This window comes from Pseudophryne corroboree, chromosome 4 (genome assembly GCF_028390025.1).
Source record: "Pseudophryne corroboree isolate aPseCor3 chromosome 4, aPseCor3.hap2, whole genome shotgun sequence".
In the NCBI taxonomy this organism is placed as follows: domain Eukaryota; kingdom Metazoa; phylum Chordata; class Amphibia; order Anura; family Myobatrachidae; genus Pseudophryne; species Pseudophryne corroboree.
This window is the reverse complement of record NC_086447.1, coordinates 43,185,064-43,205,667: the sequence shown is the minus strand read 5'-3', so window position 1 is coordinate 43,205,667 and position 20,604 is coordinate 43,185,064. Positions and strand designations below refer to the sequence as shown.

The 20,604-nt window shown below is 48.2% G+C and overlaps 1 protein-coding gene across 1 annotated transcript; it reads left to right on the top strand.

Annotated features, from left to right (window-relative positions):
- The first annotated feature begins 17 nt into the window (after positions 1–17).
- On the top strand, positions 18–962 carry LOC134910806 (olfactory receptor 13C9-like). Its single transcript, XM_063919190.1, has one exon. The coding sequence runs from the start codon at positions 18–20 to the stop codon at positions 960–962; it is 945 nt and encodes a 314-aa protein (XP_063775260.1).
- Positions 963–20,604: the final 19,642 nt, after the last annotated feature.

Genomic DNA, 20,604 nt, shown 5'->3' with positions numbered 1-20,604 from the left:
TTGTAACACATTGAAGAATGGCGACCAAGAACGAGACAATTTTCTATGAAGTTATTCTACTGGGATTTTCCAATGATCCAGTGGTAAACGCTGCGCTATTTGTGTTATTTGTTATCATCTACATAGTAACTGTTGCTGGAAATGGCCTTATATTGTTCATGATCTTCATTAATCCACAGTTACATACTCCAATGTATTTCTTTCTCTGCATGTTGTCCATTCTGGACATGTGCTACTCAACAACTGCCGTACCCAAGTTGTTAGCAGACCTCTTTTCTTCTCATAGGACAATCTCATCTGCTGGTTGCAGCATTCAGATCTACGTCATTCTACTTGTGGAGGGATCTGAGTGTCTTCTCCTTGCCCTCATGGCTTATGACCGATATGTTGCTATATGCCAACCGCTCTATTACTTTGTTCTCATGCGTTGGAGCGTTTGTTATAAGCTGGTGACACTAATATTTATTGGTAGCTTTATGATGTGTGCTTTTCCATCATTTTTCATGCAGGTAACCTTTTGTGACAACCAGGTCAACCACTTCATGTGTGAGATGCTGGCTATACTAAAGTTGGCATGTACCGATATTTCATCCAATGAGCTTGTGATATTTTCCATCAGCTTTCTTTCACTTCTCCTCCCCCTTGTGATTATTCTGGTGTCATATGGTTGTATTATATCCTCAGTATTAAATATCCACAATGCAGGTAGGTCTAAGGCGTTCTCCACCTGCACGTCCCATCTAGCTGTGGTGGCTCTCTATTTTGGGACAGTGATGCTTATGTACTTTGGGCCATCATCTCAGTACTCCACAAATCAGGAGAAGTATAGCTCCATATTTTATGTTATTTTATCTCCAATGCTGAATCCTCTGATCTACAGTCTGAATAACAGGGAAGTTAAAGATACATTTAGGAAACATTGTCAAAATGTAATGATTTTCTCAAAAGTTCAAATATTTTAACCTGTAAGACAAAGCCAGACACATAGGGCTTGATTCTAGGTGGGAGTAAAGCAAAAAAGAGCAAGGAACTTTGTATGTGGGCAAGTGGACAAATGATGTTGCTATGCATTGGGTGCAAAAAACAGATATGATATTTTTGCATGCAGGGTAAATACTGGCTGCTTTTGCATGTAGTCCATTAATGGTATCCGTTCAGATGGTCGACCATGTTATGGTCGACAGTCATTAGGTCGACCACTATTGGTCGACATTGACATGGTCGACATGGACACATGGTCGACACATGAAAATGGTCGACACATGAAAGGTCGACACATGAAAAGGTCGACATGAGTTTTTTAACTTTTTTTTCTTTTGGAGAACTTTTCCATACTTTACGATCCACGTGGACTACGATCGGAATGGTAATCTGTGCCGAGCGAAGCGGTAGCGGAGTGAAGGCACCATGCCCGAAGCATGGCGAGCGAAGCGACACCAACAAAAGTTAAAAACTCATGTCGACTTTTTCATGTGTCGACCTTTCACGTGTCGACCATTTTCATGTGTCGACCATGTGTCCATGTCGACAATGTCAATGTCGACCAATAGTGGTCGACCTAATGACTGTCGACCATAACATGGTCGACCATTCATACCGGCCCCTCCATTAATACTAGGCACACAGCAATTTAGATTTCAGTTTGGACACACCCCTGGCAAATCTAAATTTTTTCTCTGTACATTTTGCATCTGCCCCACCTGCAGTGCAGCATGGTTTTACCAAACTTCAAATTTACAGTACATATTCCTTTTGGCTACAGTATATTCCTACCTCAGGATCAGGCCCATAGGACCTGATGCATAAATGGACCATACTGTATGCTTAAAAAAAACTATGAATATGTGCAAGATAAGATACCACTTTTATGTAAGGCATTTTGAGATACAGTACTTGCATTGGAGTTATATGTGACATGTTTACAGTAAGATTACTAGATATACTGTCCAGTACATAAAACAAACCGAGTCCAAAGAAGAAGAAAATATGTTATTGTTTGCTTTGTGAAAAATGCATTTACTATTAGTTTATTTTAATCAAAAAGACATATAATACATCAGGTGTAATCTTCATTGGCAAGAACTAAAAAAAAATTGCAAAAAAAATTCTATTGTGCATTCACACATCCACCACTAATATCATATACAGAACTGCTATACACATTGCATTCCATAGTATATACTGTACTATAGGCACACATAATGCAGATAACTGATTTGTTTATTATCAGCTGATTTATTTTGTAATGCATCGTCTCATTATAATGTACAGATAAGGGAATATTATCACTAGCATTTGAATGTACAGATGTGCCCTCACCTGGCTATTTTCCTGGACGGACATTTGCCTATGTTTGTATGGTACACTATGCAGCTTGTCATAAGGTATAACAACGGGATCCAATCAGGATCACAGAATTCAGTATCCCGGCAGTCGGAATATAGACGCCTGAAAATTGACACTGCTAGGAATTCTGACGTCGGGATCCCGACATGGATTGCCGGGACTGCAGCATGGTAAGACATGGGGGTTAGGTTTAGGGTGTGGGAGGAGGGTTAGGGATAGGCTGCAGAGAGGAAGTAGGGTTAGGTTGCAGGGAGGGAGGGTTAGGGTTAGGCACCAAAGGGGAGGGTTAGGGTTAGGATGTGTGGGGGGGCTTAAGGTAAGGCTGCAGGCAGGCAGGGTAATGTTAGGCACCACCGGAGAGGGTTAGTCTGTGTGGGAGGGGGGAGGTTTATGCTGTGTGGAGGGGGGATTAGGGTTAGGCTGTGGGGAGGGGGACTAGGCTTAGGCTGTGGGGGAGGGAGGTTAGGCTGTGAGGGAGGGTTAGGGTTAGGCACCCCTGTGGAGGGTTAAGGTTAGGCTGCTGAGGGGAAGAGGGTTAGGGTCAGGCTGCAAGAGAAGGGTTAGGGATAAACTGTAGGGAGAAAGTAGTGTTATGCTGCATGGAGGGTTAGGGTGAGGCACCTCCGGGGAGGGTTAGGCTGCAGGGAGGGAGGGGTAGGGTTAGGCACCACTGGGGAGGGTTAGGCTGTGGGTGGGGGAGGGTTAGGTTTATGCTGTGGGGAGGAAGGATTAGGGTAAGGATCTGGGGAGGAAGGGTTAGGGCTAGACTGCTGAGGGGATGAGCTAAGTGTCAGGCTGTGGGAGGAGGTTGAAGGCTAGGGATTAGGAATTTATCTTTAAGGTGTCGGACCCTGAGTGTCAAGATACTGATTGCCAGCATACCAATTGCTGGGATTCCTAATCCATCCCATAACAATTTATAGAGTACTCTATTCTGTTTAACACCCTGATTTGTAATTCCTAATCACTTTGTCTTTTCTTCTTTCATCAGTTTATTACTCCAAGCTGCCCTACATATTTTTTTGTCTTTAGAGGTAAATGAGGACACATCTAAATCTGCAACACAGTATTTTATATGACCAATCATCATGGGGTTTTTAATTAATCACAGATGCATCTGGCTCTTAAATAATTTATAATTTTTATCAGATATTTCACTGTCTCATTCTGTGCTGTTGCAAAGTCAGTATCTAGGGCAACCATTAAATTAGGGAGTTTTCCTAATAAAACCTCACAAAGAATGTTAAAAAAAAAAAAAAAATTTTTACCTCATTGCAGTTACAGTAATACAAGGAATAAGGGGTGTAGTACGGCTGACTGGCGGTCTCCTGACCGCCGGTCAGCTTACCGACGCCGGGATCCCGGCAGCATACCGACGCCGGGATCCCGGCGGGGAGGGGCGAGTGCAGCAAGCCCCTTGCGGGCTCGGTGGCGACTTGCGGTCGCCACGGGTTCAATTCCCACTCTATGGGTGTCGTGGACACCCACGAGTGGAAATAGTCCCTGTTGGTCGGCATGCCGACCATCGGGACAGTGACCCGTCGGGCTGGTGGAGGAGGTCATGTGACTGTCGGTCAGCTGACCGGCGGTCACATGAATACCACCCAGGAATAAGTCCTCAGCTCATTATAAAGCAGTCTGGTGGATGATTCTAGATAATTTATTTTATACAGTGCCATTGTATCTTTCAACTTCCCCACCAGCTTGTCAGTGTAAAGGGGTGTGTAGTTGAGGTTTATACCACAGAAGGTCAACCATTTTTATACACAAGTCCAGTGAATTTGTTACTTTGTGTAAATAAGCTGCAGTAAACCAAAACTATATATAGATTACTTCAAACATGCCTTAGCAATAATACTTTAAGAGGGTTATTCAAAGATGGACGCAGATCTAGCTACCCGCAGCAAGATCTGCATCCATCTACTCACATGCTGGGGGCCGCCCAGCAAATTGCAAGGATGCCCAGCATGTGTGTGGTGCCACCCCACAATTTGTACGCAATTTGATTAGATATTGACCCCTTGTTGTGCTGGCAGACTGGTGCCATTTTTTTCTTGGAATGCTATATGTGACGTCATACAGCTGCCCCAAAAACTCTCCCAACATGCCCCCATTTTGCCTTGCCCCAGGAATGCTGAAATGCCACTCCTCAAATGTCCGCTGCTGTCAATCACCTTGCAGACACATCCTTCCAGGATGCTACCACAAGTAGAAGAGTCACACACACACACACTGCGGCCAGTGCACAAGCGCAGACCCGCTGGATTCAGCCACTGCGTACAGACTCGTGGCTGCATGCAGGTCTGAATAGACCGCAAAGACACCCATTATAGAAATGCCAATGATGTCACTCAATAATGTCCCTTACAATTTATGCCACATAATAGGCTGCACCGGTGCTAGGGTGTCCGGTGTCATCCTGCAAACTATAAGTTTCCCCAAGAACATACTATGCCACATGGCAGTTGGTGACGGAGAGTTATGGGGTGGACAGGGAAATTTAGAGGGAGATGGAGAGTGTGACAGGAGATGGTGACACTGGGGAGAGGAAGTGGATAACAGGCAGTGGGTCGCACTGGGTATCTGGCAGTGGGTGACAATAGGGAAATATTTTTAATGCTATGCAAACATATTACAGCTGTATCATAATTTCCTATTACTGGAATGTTCTTTAACCACTATCCACTAATTAAACCTAACCTTTATATCCCCCAAATCACTTATGCTACCTGATAATGGAGGCAACTATCAGCAGAGGGTGGTGAAATCAGTAGAGAAGGGGCCATACTGAAAATAAAATAAGCTCATTGGTGGTTGGTCCCAGGGGAGCAGCTAGTAACAGTAAAGAACTGCCAAAATAGAGCCCTGGGTCCAGACAGTTCATTTCGGATTAGCCCTGGTTCCAAAGCCTATTCACCCCACCCCTTAATGAAACAGAGTAGACATTAGACATACTCTGAAAGCCTCCCCCGGCCTCAAACAAGCAACACTATGCAGTGCTGTGCAGGTCTGGGGGGCTTCCCCAGCCCAGCCCATTTCTGATATTCGGTACTGAAGTGGGCCAGCCCTGACAGTAGTACCCTATACAAATTATGCTACACAGTAATGCCCCTTACACATTATGCCACACAGTAATGCCCTCTACACATTATAGCACACAGTAGTACAAAATGGATCTGATAAGACTCACAGAGACCAATCTTATTAAATGAAGTTTAATATGAGGATACTTACAATACTTAAAGTATATACAAAAACAATTAATAAAAAGTACATACAAATTTTATTTACAAACAAAAATAATTAAATATGAATGTCTCACATAAATCTGTTTGCAGGAGATACTAGAAGATGGAGCACATTCCCATGTCAGATGGTTTCCTAAGAATTGAACACTATTTCAGAACTCTGCATGGCATGTTTTACCTTCCTGGGCTGTCAAATCTGCTCAACCCTAACAATCTAGGGCAAGAGAAACCATCAATTTGAAAAGTGCACAAGTAACAGACAGTACACATAATTGTTTGCAGGTCACCATGCTTGCATTTAAAAGAAATAAACTTAATAAACACAAAGGATTACATGTGGTCTTGATCGATTTATACCATAATCAAAACACCATAGAGTACATAGCTGTGGAGAGTTGTTGGTGACCACTTATATCCTGCAGGTCAGAATTTGTTATGCAGTGTCATGTTGGAGATATACAGTGCCACTGTTGATGTTGAGTAACTGGAGGCAATAGTAAGTACATGGTACGTTAAGTTACCACACCGATACGGGGTGTATACCAAGTACCCAGGTCATGTTTCTCGGTGGCCCAGGCTTGCTGAGGAGGCATAACCAAGTTCATGAGATGGAATGGCCCTGAGTACTCATAACTTCTTTAACGTTTAGTTGACAGGCTGTGGCCACATCCTCATTTGGTCATAACCCATCAGTAGATGGGCCCTCCCAAGTTCTTGGCAGCCCTAAATACAGTGTTTAAAATATCACGAGTACATATACAATATAAGGCCTATAAGTCAAAGGTAAACAAGGCTCTAAAGCGTATAAACACACTTCTGAGACGCTGGGGGGGTCATTCCAAGTTGATCATAGCTGTGCTAAATTTAGCACAGCTACCATCATCTTGCCAGACATGCGGCGGGACGCCCAGCACAGTGCTAGTCCGCCCCGCATATCAGGCCGCCCCCCCACCCCCTCGCACAAGTATAAAAGCATTGCCCAGTGGTGATGCTTTTGTACTTGTAGAGTAACTCCCGGCCAGTGCAGCTCCTGCACTTGTCGCTGCCCGGGTCACAGCGTGTGACATCACACAGCCACTGCGGCCCGCCCCCCGCACGGTCCGGCCACGACTGCTTTGGCTGGATTGGGCCCTGAAAATGGCTGAAAAACGCTGCCATGCCGCCCCCTCCCACCCAGCAGCCGCCTCTGCCTATCAATCAGGCAGAGGTGATCGCTAGGCAACAACGGCCGTTGGCCGTCTGGCATGTGCCGGTGCACTGTGGCGCTGGCGCATATGCAGTTCTGACCTGATCGCACCACTGCGAAAAACTGCAGCGTGCGATCGGGTCGGAAAGACCCCCAATATACAGAATATATACAAATACAGAGAGAAAAACAGGATCCAGCACACCCATAGAAAATTGCTTTGATATCCAAATCATCAGGTGCATTCACAAATAAAGTGTACATGAAAAAAGTGCAGTAGTCATGAGGAGGCTTAGCAGTAATGATTAGAGATGAGTGGATCCGGTTCTCTGAGATCCGAACCCACCCGAACATATCAGATCTGAGGGGATCAGAGTCAGGGTTCAGGTCTTCCCGCCTGACTTGGATCCTAAAATGAGGTAAAATGTCACCAATCCCAGCATTGGATTCTCGCTGGTTTTGGATTGCATGTAAGTCCCTCTCAATGGTATTCTGCGCTATTTGCTCACTCTGGTGTAATGCTGGGGGCCAATGCTACAGTTGTAGATATCAATATAAAGTTCCCCTAGCTGTGGCATTAGCTTCTTGGCTAGAGGAGCCTGGTGTTGATTTAAAAAAATGTGGGGAACCCCTATGTATTTTTCCCCACTTGTGCTGGCTGTTAAGATACAGTGGGACCTCAGTCATTTTTTCCCCCGTTACTTTTTTTTAAACTAGGAACGGCTCAAAGAGCCCGGTGCTGGTTATGCTTTTGGGGGGAAGAAGGGGGGGGGGGGTCCTCATCATTATGCTTTTAACTTTTTAGCTGTTTCTTACCTTTCACAGACAGAAGTGTGCACGGATCTCACTGATCTCTGCATGCTTCTGTCAAACCCGCCAGTCAGATGCTAGTCTGTTTTTGTTTTTTTTTAGAGATTTTGGTAACGTTTTAGGTGCAAGTTTACAATTTGCACCTTATTACATTGTCCGAGTTGTATGTCTGCAATGGCAAAACATCTGGACTTACATGTTCCCGCACCCTATTACATTGGTCAAGTTTGCAAAATGTGAGAGTTTAGCGCTAAACTCTCACATTTTTACAAACTCACATCGCATTACATCTCACGAATTGAGTTAACACCTCCTCAATTTGTGGATAGCCTTTATCAATTAATTTGTGCCCCATGGCGTGCTGGTAACTCACCGCTGTGTGATGTACAGTAATGTGCACTGCCCAAAGTAGCTGAGAAAAAGGCAAACCTCTAATTAGAGGTGGTGGATGAAAGCTGTCCACCACTAATAAAGTGTTCTTATCAGATTCTTTTCTGTACATCCTGGAGAGAAAGCATTATATATAGAGAGAGGGGGCGTGGCCTGGAGGCTGATCGGGAAGGTAGCACCTCACATGAGCTCCCAGGGATCTGGGAGCTTTCACTGCTTTTCTTGAACCATCCCACGCCGGTGGCCTACTTTGATAGCCCTATCCTGCAACACCTACCAGGGGAAATAGCAGTGAGCTAGTGCTGCGGAGTCGGGGAGCTGGTTTCCTGGCTCCTGTAGATTGCGGCCCACTTACTGCCCTGAAGCTGGGGCCTCAATTTCTGCTCATTCCCCAGCCGTGTGATGAGCCCCCCCCCCCTTCGGGACACCTGTACGAGACTCCCGGACCTTACCCCTGCCCTTGCCTCACTCCAGCCTGCATCGCGGACCCTGACGAACAGCGGTGGTGACTCGGGACCCGGCCGGAGCCGGGCCGGGTGCTCCGGAGTCCCTGCGGCGGTGGCCATCTTTGTTGGCGGCGTACGGAGGAGGAGAGAGCGGAGGCCCAGCGGCAGTGTCCGGCGGCGCTTGGATCTGTCTATCCCGTAGCCGCAGCTTACCTCAGGTGACTTCCCCCCTCCTCTCCGCCTCCTCAGCAGATGATTGTGGGTGACTGCTTCCTATTGCTGCGGGCCCGCTGTGTCGGTCGCATCCTTCCTGGCTGGGGTCAGCGGTTCTCGGGGATTGCGCCCCTTTGCTCCTGGGGGCTCCCCCTGCTGCCCCCCTGCTCCTACTGCACCCTGCACAGCCTCTGCCCAGCTTATGTGGCGAACACCGCCTGCCCGGGGCCTTTCAGCTACGGCCCTCGGTATATTTATTATATGACTCCCTGCTCCTTCCGGGCACTGAAGGGGCCTCATCCGGGTTTGCACGGGCTGAAATAGCGGGGGCCCTCTTGCCCCGCTCCATGTTAGGCCAGACGATCTCCCAGGGTCATGATATGAACCCCTCCCCCCTGGGTGAATCGTACTTGGGAAGCCCAATCTTGCTCCCAACTGCCGGACCCCTTCCCATTTATAGGGGTCACCTGCCTGCCTCGTTTTCTCCCCTGCACTGATGGACGCCCCGTCCCCTCTCAGTACTTCCTGCGGCTTTGCCATTAGCTGCCAACATTACTGTACCGTGCTGTGATGCTCCGCCCTGAGATCTCGTTCTCTACTAATCTGATTGCGGCCACCTGATGGCTGGCTGAGACCAGGCCACGGGGAGTGACCGCTTCCCAGGAGCTATGCTGTTGTTTGTATCTTACTGATCCTGACACATTCTGAGCTAATTGCAAACATCATCCTTGCTGTCCCCCCCCGGAATATGGGACGCACCTCGAAATCCTCTAGACGGAGCAACAACAACCAACCTCGAAAGGTCACGAGGTCTCAGGCGGACCTGAGGCCTTTCTTCACCCTACGCCTGTTAGGTTCCTGGTGCTCAGAACAAGGGAGATGTTGCGTAGTCCAGAGCACCAGAACGTGACGCTGAAATTAGTGATGAGCGAGGTTCGGTTTTACTCGGTTTTACTCGGTTTTACTTGGTTCTCAAAACGGCATCTTATTGGCTATCCAAAACACGTGACATCCGTGAGCCAATAAGATGCCGTTTTGAGAACCGAGTAAAACCGAGTAAAACCGAGTAAAACCGAATCCGCTCATCACTAGCTGAAATAAGGTGTGGTGTGGAAACAGCCCCTAGCACCCTACCTCCATTATTTCACCCGTGTGGTCAGTTCACGCCTGAGTGACTATGGTTTCTTGGGCCCACGGCAGCCGCGTTTGAAGGGCGGATTAGGTCTGCCCAACTCCGATGCCCCCAGGTCTCAGAATGAGACAAGGCGTGAACCGAGACAGGATAATAACAAGGGGACCTCTAACTAAAGCAAACAGAAGGCTAGGGGCTACTAACAGCCCTAAAACTAAATATATGTGCGGCACGCCGCCAAAGGAAAAGAACAACAAAGGAAATGCTGTCCACACGCTGACACAATACTGTTGTGTACCGGCGGTGACAGCATAAGCAGAACCCTCTGCAAAACACCAGTAACAAAATATAACCAAAGAATACTGCGGCCTAGGCCGACGGACGCGGCAAAGCCGCTACTCACGGAACCGGTACAAATACTGGCAAACGGACAGGAACCCCCAATGTAGCCGACACAGACTCTCAGAACCGGAGGACAGGCAGAATCCCAAACGACAGACCGGTGGACACCAAGAAGCCAGATACTCGACCAGGCACAGACAAAGCCACAGGACTTCTGGACAGGAACGCTTCACGGCAGGACACAGGATCAAACACTGGAAGCGACACTGGAAGCGACACTGGCACCGACACTGGAAGCAGCTAGACAGACACTGCTAGACAGGAGCTCAGGAACTGGCAGGGAGTAGCTCAGAACTCAAGAACTCCGGAACTATCACCAGCATCTGTGAATTGCACTGAGCCAGAATATAACAGAGAGTCCTAATTAATTATGTCGTGCAGCTGCCCTGCTGCACAACTGAGAGGTGCAATTAACAGACAGGTGAGGCTGAACACATGGGAACAAGCTGCAATTACACAGACTCACCACCGGCAGCAAACAAGAGTCTTCTTAAACCAGAGCAACGAGAAATCCTGGCCTGCAAGACAACTGTGGTTCATAACAGTACCCTCTCCTTAAGGGTGAGCTCCGAACACCCCATGACACCCACGGGGAACATAAACAGAAGTATAACATAAAATACATAACCAAAATGCAAAACAGGAATGAGCCACAGCCGTGGCTCATAACAGTACCCCCCCCCCCCTTGAGGAGGGGTCAAGGACCCCAACATTCAGGTTTTCCAAAACAAGGTATACATTAATAAACCTGACACTGGAACAAACACACAAAGACAAGAAACAGAAACAAGCTGTGGCAACAGCTTGTAACAGTGCCCCCCTCTAGACGGTGGCCACTGGACACAAGACAAGGAAAAAAAATATTTTTTATTTTTTTTTATATATCAAGGCAAGAGTCAATAATTATTTCTTTTTCTTCTTATTATTATTTTTACAAAGTTCTTGAGGTCTGACCAAGGTAATTCCCCAAACATTGTCTGAACTGATGGTACCTCCCTGCAAGGCTGGGTTCAAATCAGAGATTGGTTTCTTAACCTTGGGAGTTGAACTTTCAGGCAAAGTACAACTATTAGAAGAAGACAGAAAAGCACATCCTGCAGTCAAAACAACGGCCTGAGCCTCTTGTGCCGAGTTTACAGTATACGGTGAACTCTCAGCAGATAAGACAGGTGACCTAGAGGAACCTGAACCAATTTCTTTGGAACCATATCTCTTAATAACTGCATCACTGAATGCTGGGGGATCCTGAAGAATGGGATCTTCAGTTTTCATTAAATTGGATGCCCACTCAAAAGGCTCCCCTCTAAAGGAATATATCAGATAGAGCACAAGGTTCTCTGAAGTGATGCCCAGAAATGGTCTAGACAACATAATGATGTAATAGTGTTTGTAAAGCGCCAGAAATTGGACTAAGTCCCCATCAAAGGTTATAGATGTTGAGATATCAACAGAGTAAGGATCTGCTTCCTTCCCATCTGACTGACTAGAACCTGGTCACTACTGACCTTACTCGAGGCTGAGACTTTCTGAACCCCACCAGGGGCAGTGACTTTCTGAACCCCACCTGGGGCAATCGCCCTCGGAACCCCACCTGGGGCAGTGGCCTTCGGGAACCCTGCTGGGGCAGTGGCCTTCGGGAACCCCGCTGGGGCAGTGGCCTTCGGGAACTCCGCTGGGGCAGTGGCCTTCGGGAACCCCGCTGGGGCAGTGGCCTTCAGGAACCCCGCTGGGGCAGTGGCCTTCGGGAACCCCGCTGGGGCAGTGGCCTTTGGGAACCCCGCTGGGGTCAGCACCTCGGATTCTTTTACTGGGACCGGGCCGTCGGCCTCCCTCTCTGGGACCGGGCCGTCGGCCTCCCTCTCTGGGACCGGGCCGTCGGCCTCCCTCTCTGGGACCGGGCCGTCAGCCTCCCTCTCTGGGACCGGGCCGTCAGCCTCCCTCTCTGGGACCGGGCCGTCAGCCTCCCTCTCTGGGACCGGGCCGTCAGCCCCCCTCTCTGAGTCAATAATTATCAAAACTTCTCCCGGGACTATGACTTCCGGGACTTTTGCTGAAGCTATAACCTTCAGAACCTCCACTAACGCTATGCCTCTTAAGTCCTTTCCTGGGGAAGCGACCTCTAGACCCTTCTTTGGGGCTGTGTCTCTCGAGACCTCACTTGGGGATATTACTTCAAAGATCCCTTCTGGGGTTTTGCTTCTCGAGTTCCCTTCTAGAACTATGGTTTTAGACACCTTTTCTGGGGTTGTGCTTTTCAAGTCCCTACCTGGGGTAACAGCTTCTGAGACCCCTTCTGGTATTGACACCTGAGCTATAATATTCGCTGTCCCTCTATGACCCTGGGCATCAGGTACCGCTCCAGGACTCTGGGCATCGGGTACCGCTCCAGGACTCTGGGCATCGGGTACTGCTCCAGGACTCTGGGCATCGGGTACCGCTCCAGGACCCTGGGTATCGGGTACCGCTCCAGGACCCTGGGCATCGCGTACCGCTCCAGGACCCTGGGCATCGGGTACCGCTCCAGGACTCTGGGCATCGGGTACCTCTCCAGGACTCTGGGCATCGGGTACCGCTCCAGGACTCTGGGCATCGGGTACCGCTCCAGGACTCTGGGCATCGGGTACCACTCCAGGACCCTGCAACTCTGCTTCAACAGGAAAATCAAGAGAGGAGAGAAACATTCTCCTTTGGCTCCTGAATCTATAATGGGGCTCCCCAGCCCAAGGACCACAATTATAGGACAGAGTGCTTTTTAGTGTAGGTTGTGTGACAAGTACCTCTGCCACAGTAGAGACAGGAGTAGGTCTTGAATCCTGACTCAACTTGGCCAGAGGGCAAGACTTGTCGCCACACTTTGGCTTGCGCAACTCACAGGTCTGCAGACAGTGGCCTAAACCCCCACAATATAGGTATAAATTTGAGTTTCTGCAACGCAGACGCTCCTCTTCTGAGAGCCTTGGCCGTGGAAAACTTTTAAACCTTTTCTCTTTAATTAAACCTGAGGATTCACTTGTCACCATACTGTGAACAACAGTCTCTTTAGAGGATGAACTCTCAACAACTTCTAGCAAAATAAGCAAAATTTTGGTCAGAAGGTTTTGCAGTTGCTTTAAGGATTGCTGCAAAACTTCCAGCCGCTCAGGTTTCAAAGCACTGAAAGCAGAGTTCAGGGCTGAGAGAGATGCTTGCAGGGCTTGCATAGTAGGCATAGGAGGATTTCAAACTAGACTAGACTAGACACGATTCTAAGACAAGATTCTTAGATAAGATTCTAGACAAGACAAGACTGGACTGGATTTTTAAACTAGACAAGACAAGACTGGATTTTTAAACACCGGACTGGATTCTGCACACTGAGTTCTAGACAGGACTGGATTCTGCACACCGGACTGGATTCTGCACACTGAATTCTAGACAGGACTGGATTCTGCACACCGGACTGGATTCTGCACACTGAATTCTAGACAGGACTGGATTCTAAACACCGGACTGGATTCTGCACACTGAATTCTAGACAGGACTGGATTCTAAACACCGGACTGGATTCTAAACACTGAATTCTAGACAAGACACTGGACCAAAAAAGAAAAAACTGCTATTTAGCTTTGTTTCTTTTTTTGTAGTATGGCTGGTGATAATGTTAGGTTCCTGGTGCTCAGATCAAGGGAGATGTTGCGTAGTGAGTCCAGAGCACCAGAACGTGACGCTGAAATAATGTGTGGTGTGGAAATAGCCCCTAGCACCCTACCTCCATTGTTTCACCCGTGTGGTCAGATAACGCCTGAGTGACTATGGTTTCTTGGGCCCACGGCAGCCGCGTTTGAAGGGCGGATTAGGTCTGCCCAACTCCGATGCCCCCAGGTCTTAGAGTGAGACAAGGCGTGAACCGAGACAGGATAATAACAAGGGGACCTCTAACTAAAGCAAACAGAAGGCTAGGGGCTACTAACAACTCTAAAACTAAATATATGTGTGGCACGCTGCCAAAGGAAAAGAACAACAAAGGAAATGCTGTCCACACGCCGACACAATACTGTTGTGTACCGGCGGTGACAGCATAAGCAGAACCCTCTGCAAAACACCAGTAACAAAATTTAACCAAAGAATACTGCGGCCTAGGCCAACGGACGCGGCAAAGCCGCTACTCACGGAACTGGTACAAATACTGGCAAACGGACAGGAAACCCCAATGTAGCCGACACAGACTCTCAGAACCGGAGGACAGGCAGAATCCCAAACGACAGACCGGTGGACACCAAGAAGCCAGATACTCGACCAGGCACAGACAAAGCCACAGGACTTCTGGACAGGAACGTTTCACGGCAGGACACGGGATCAAACACTGGAACCGACACTGGAACCGACACTGGAAGCGACACTGGAACCGACACTGGAAGCAGCTAGACAGACACTGCTAGACAGGAGCTCAGGAACTGGCAGGGAGTAGCTCAGAACTCAAGAACTCTGGAACTATCACCAGCATCTGTGAATTGCACTGAGCCAGAATATAACAGAGAGTCCTAATTAATTATGTCGTGCAGCTGCCCTGCTGCACAACTGAGAGGTGCAATTAACAGACAGGTGAGGCTGAACACATGGGAACAAGCTGCAATTACACAGACTCACTACCAGCAGCAAACAAGAGTCTTCTTAAACCAGAGCAACGAGAAATCCTGGCCTGCAAGACAACTATAAACATAAAATACGGAAAACAGGAATGAACCACTACCTGTGGTTCATAACAGTACCCTCTCCTTAAGGGTGAGCTCCGAACACCCCATGACACCCACGGGGAACATAAACAGAAGTATAACATAAAATACATAACCAAAATGCAAAACAGGAATGAGCCACAGCCGTGGCTCATAACAACGCCCTCCCCACAGATGGAGAGCCGCTCCTCCCCCCGCCCCCCGAACTCTCCCACTGCTTCCTCGATCTCTAATCCGGCTGATGACATGGCCGACCCTACGTCGGCAGGAGGTTGTGATCTCCGGGAGATCCTGACCTTCATGAGGTCCCTCCCTACTAAGCAAGACCTTCAAGACACCATCAGGAATGAGCTCGCCTCCATTAATAGCGATATCTCACACCTTTCTGACCGCTTGGTGAATCTGGAGGAGGACCAAGAGGCTAGCGCTTCCTGCTTGTCCTCGTTGAGGGACTCCGTCCTTGCTCAATCCAAGGAAATCCGTGCATTGCAGTCCCGAATGACGGATGTCGACAACAGGGGTAGGCGGAACAACATCTGTGTCCGTGGTCTCCCGAAAGGCGTCCCCCAATCTGGGCTGGTGGATGCTCTGACTAAGATATTTAATGGACTCTTGGATAAAGATTCAGATAACGTTATCACTTTTGACAGAGCCCACAGAGCCCTCCGGCCGAGAGGCCTCTCCACCGACCGGCCTCGTGATGTCATCTGCCGGCTCCATTACTTCGCCCAGAAAGATTAAATTATGTCCAAGGCTCGGCAATTGGATGGTATCGACTTCAATGGCTGTGATATAAGCCTCTATCAAGACCTTTCTTGGTACACACTCCAGCAGCGGGAATCCTTGAAGCCCCTAACGGACGAACTGCGAAAACGTCAGCTACGCTACCGTTGGGGTTTCCCTTTTAACCTCCAAGCCTGTTCCTCCGGAAAATGGTACACCCTATCTTCCCACGCAGACCTCGCCACGTTCTGCTCCTCACTAGGCCTACCTCCGTTGTCCATTCCTGATTGGGAGTTTCCTCTTCCTGATGTTCCTCTCCCTAAACGGGCTCCTAGCTCGCAACCGTGGCATGAGGTTCGGGGCACCAAGAAAAGAGCCCAGTCGTCTACATCTCCCTCCAAGACCGATTTGCTGTAAAGGACCCTTCTGAACGTTATTGTTGCTCCTGCTCTTTTTTCCTCCTACAGAGACTCTTGCTGATAATGCAATGTTGGAGGATATTTCTTTTCTTTTTCGAAGGGTCACATATGTTTAGTGTTAACTCCTAGCTGTTTACAGAGGTTGTCGATGTCTGGTAAATTTATTTGCTTGGTTTGGCCTGTGGGGGGGAGGGCTGTGGACTTTTCTGCTGCCCTTGTCCCCCACTGGTCACTTTTCTTAACGTAGGATTAATTACTCTCTTTTTGTGTCAGTTCTAAACATGTTTTTTTTTTCATTGTGGTTCCTGTTGCGGTTCACTCCCGCTCCCCCCATTACACCCGCCTTTGGATCTACGCCGGTAGGGAGGCTGACGGTGATACGATTCAGTCCCTCTCCTGCGACTCTTTTGCTGATGTTATTACATTGTTTTAGTATTTCTTCCTTCTTTGTCTCTTTTTCCTTGCTTGTTCTTCCTTCTCACCCTTCTCTTTCCCTCCACTTTCAGATTTACGGGAATTAATTTTACTTCATTCCACCATGAGTGTTTCGGGGAGAATTAAAGTGCTGTCCCTCAACGCGCGTGGTCTGAACACACCGGAGAAGAGATCTAGCCTTCTACGTCTGTTGAGATCTGAAAGAGCAGATGTTGCATTAGTGCAGGAGACCCATTTTAAGGTTGGAATTCGCAACCCCTCTCTTACCAGTCGCTACTTCCCCGCAGCGTACTACTCTAACACCCCGGGTAGCAAATCCAAGGGAGTGGCTATTCTTTTCTCCAGGGACTTGCGTGTTTCGGACGTCACCGTACACAGGGTAGTACCGGGTAGGCTTCTTCTTTTGACTTGCAAAATCTTTGAGCAAATGTTCACTTTTGCAGTGATTTATGCCCCGAACCAGGCCCAACTGTCTTTTTTCAATTCCCACCTCCTGAGGTTAGACTCTCTATTCCAGGGTGTCACTGTCTTAGGTGGTGATTTCAACTGGACATTGGACCCTAGCACCGACACGTCATCCCAAACCTCTAGATTTGTTGCATCCAAATATCGCCGTGTTAAACGCCTACTTCACACACAACAACTAGCTGACTCCTGGAGGACCCTTAACCCCTCAGGACGTAACTACTCCTTTTATTCACACCCTCACTGGGTCTACTCCCGTATTGATTATTTATTCCTCAGCCATAGACATCTCCCGCTCCTCATAGATGCCACTATTGGCTCTATCACCTGGTCTGACCACGCCCCAGTGACTCTGACTTTGGCCCTCCCTCATGGTCCCCATAAACAGTGGACCTGGAGACTCAATGAGTCCCTTCTTTATGATACACTCTGTAAGGACGCCTTAGACAAGGCCCTAGATGATTATATTGCCACGAATGTTACAGATGATGTCTCCCACCTCACTGTGTGGGAGGCACATAAATGTGTCCTCCGTGGCAAATTGATACAACTGGGCACTTATAAAAAGAAACAGAAGCAATCTCTGATCTCATGACTTCTGCTTAAGATTCATGCCCTCGAGACCTCTCACAAGGTATCACTGTCAGACGTGACACTTGTGGAATTGTCGGAAGCCCGCTCACAGCTGAATAAACTCCTCTCTGACAACATAATCCATTCCATCCGTAAATGTAAGCAGAAATATTATCAATGCGGCAATAGGCCTGGCCGAGTCCTGGCTCACGCTATACGTGCCCAACACTCGGCTTCGTTTATTAGTTCAGTGAAGGACACCAGAGGGATCCCCAAGTTCAAATCACCTGAGATTGAGGCTTGCTTTGCACAATTTTATGCCTTGCTTTATAATCTAGAGAGTGCTCCCTCAGATGTAGACCCCCACCTTTCACTCCAAAAAATAAGGGACTATCTGTAGTTCATTGACTACCCTGTCCTCCCGCCCTCGAAGCTCAGTATGCTAGAAGCCCCCTTCACAGCTCAAGATCTGGATCAAGCCATCTCCTCTATGCCGTCGGGAAAAAGCCCTGGCCCTGACGGATTCACTATCGCATACCATAAGGTATTTAAGGATAGATTGCTCCCTCTTCTCCTGCGAGCGTTTAATTCCATTGCATCTGGCTCTCATTTCTCCCGGGATTCTCTGGAGGCCCATGTTTCGGTGATACCGAAGCAGGGCAAAGACCCTTCGGTCTGCTCCAGCTACAAACCCATTTCCCTCCTCAACGTGGATCTCAAAATCGACGCAAAGATTTTGGCGAATAGATTGAGTGCGATGATTCCTCTCTTGGTTCACAATGATCAAGTAGGTTTTGTGGTTGGCCGGGAGGCCAAAGACAACACGTCCAAAATCCTCAACCTCATTCATCTAGCATCCCGCAGCTCTACCCCTACCATTCTACTCTCTACTGACGCTGAAAAGGCATTTGATAGGGTCAGTTGGAAATTTATTAAATCCATTTTGGAGCATATAGGCCTAGGTCCTAATGCATTTACTTGGATAATGGCCCTCTATGACTCCCCGACAGCAAGGGTCCGTGTAAATGGCACCTTGTCTGACCCATTAACAATATGCAACGGCACTAGGCAAGGCTGACCATTATCTCCTTTGATTTTTGTGCTATGTATTGAGGCGTTGGCGAGATCTATTCAGGCCAATCAAGCCATCAGGGGTTTTACCGTAGGTGATGGAGAATATAAGCTAGCCTTATTTGCCGACGACCTCCTAGCCATAGTTTCCCATCCCACTGACTCCCTTCCGCACTTAATGAAAGAACTTGATCTATTTGGACACTTTTCCAATTTCAAAATTAATTATGCTAAATCTAGTGCTCTTAACATTTCCTCCCTTGTAGACTCCATCACAGACCTTAAACGCTCTTTCCCCTTCTCGTGGCAATCTTCCCACATAACTTATCTCTGTGTTAAGTTGACCGCTAACGAGTCCAAGTTGATCCCATTTAATTATTTGCCTCTCTTGCAAACAATTCGGAATGACTACTCTAGATGGAATATGAAATATCTGTCCTGGTTTGGGAGGATAAACATAGTTAAGATGAACACCCTCCCTAAATTACTATATGTGATGCAGACCCTCTAAATCCGCATCCCGGAGTCCTGGTTCCAATCTGTTTCACTTTTGATCTAGTAATTTGTTTGGCAGAGGAGGAGGCCTAGGCTTAAACGCTCCCAGTTGACCAAATCGACTGCGAGAGGCGGCCTTCAGCTTCCTGATATAAAATATTACTACCATGCCATCCTTTTGAGTAGAATTATAGACTGGACGAGACACCGTGAGCTTAAACAATGGGTGGAGCTGGAGGGCCTGTATGTACAGCAATTTCCAGAAATATTTCCTTGGCTCTCCTCCCCCCCCTAAGTTGCTCCATCCCCACCCTACTATAACTCCAACACTTGCCGTCTGGAAGTCACTGCGGGAACTACCTTATATCTCTTCTAAATTCGGTCCCTTGACATCCTTTCTGGCCAACCCTGACTTTGCTCCTGGTGTCAACCCTGCCCACTTCTCGCGTTGGGCGCAAACGGGTCTGTTCAGGGTCGGTCAGATGGGGTCATCGACTGGAGTCAAGCAGTTCTCAGACCTGAAGGCGAAGTGGGACATCCCCCAGCAGGACTTCTGGAAGTTCGTACAAATAAGACACTTTTTGATAACTGGCACTAGACTCCGGAACGCCGCTAGAGAATTGACCCTCTTTGAGAAACTCTGTGTTGCTGTCCTTGACCCGACCCACACTATTTCCACACTTTACAAGATTGTTTGCCATTCCCAACCTATCGATACTCCTTCCTTTGCTGTGGCTTGGGAGAGGGACCTGGGCATTTCCTTGTCCCCTAGAGATTGGGAAAAAAAATCTTAAAAACCCACACGAGCGACTTCCGGTTCCGGCTGCTATGCGAACGGCAGCGTGAGGAGAGAGCTCCGTGCTGCCCGCCAGCCTCCGCATCCTTAACTAGGCTATTAGCCTCCAACGACCACCGCAAAAGCCTCCCCACCAGCGCCGAGAGCCGGGACCGCTGTATGGAGTGGTATCTAACACCTAACATGCCCACCAGAAAGAAGGAGAAAGAAAAGGAGAAGCGCCGCGCAGATTCCAAAATGGCGCCGGACACCGGAGCTCCGTTACACGCTCCCCCATCTTCTCCTACATCTACTCTGCACAGCCTGCCTGAGGTCCCATCTGCTTCACCCACCCAGGTCAGTGTCCCCTCGACTATACCCCCGGGAGACCAAGTCCTATTTACTCCAGCAGCACCTGTCACATATAATGACATGGTGGGAGCTATTCGCATAGCCATGGGTCCCCTACTACAGGCTCAGACGGCAGATATAAGTAAACAGATAGCACAGCTCTCACATAGAGTTTTACAAACCGAACAACGTGCTGGGGAATTATTCCATGATGTATCTGTGCTCAAGCAGGACATGCAGCATGTCACCAAATCACATCACCAGATTTGGAATAAACTGGATGATCTTGAAAATCGATCTCGCAGATCGAATCTCCGTGTAATAGGTCTCCCCGAAACCCTCAAAGGCACCGAATTATACACTTTCCTATGAGTCACCCTGCCAGAGTTACTCGGCATATCCGCTGCCTGCA

Coding starts and splice junctions, on each gene's coding strand:
- LOC134910806 (XM_063919190.1), top strand. CDS start 18: ATGGCGACCAAGAACGAGACAATTTTCTATGAAGTTATTCTACTGGGA.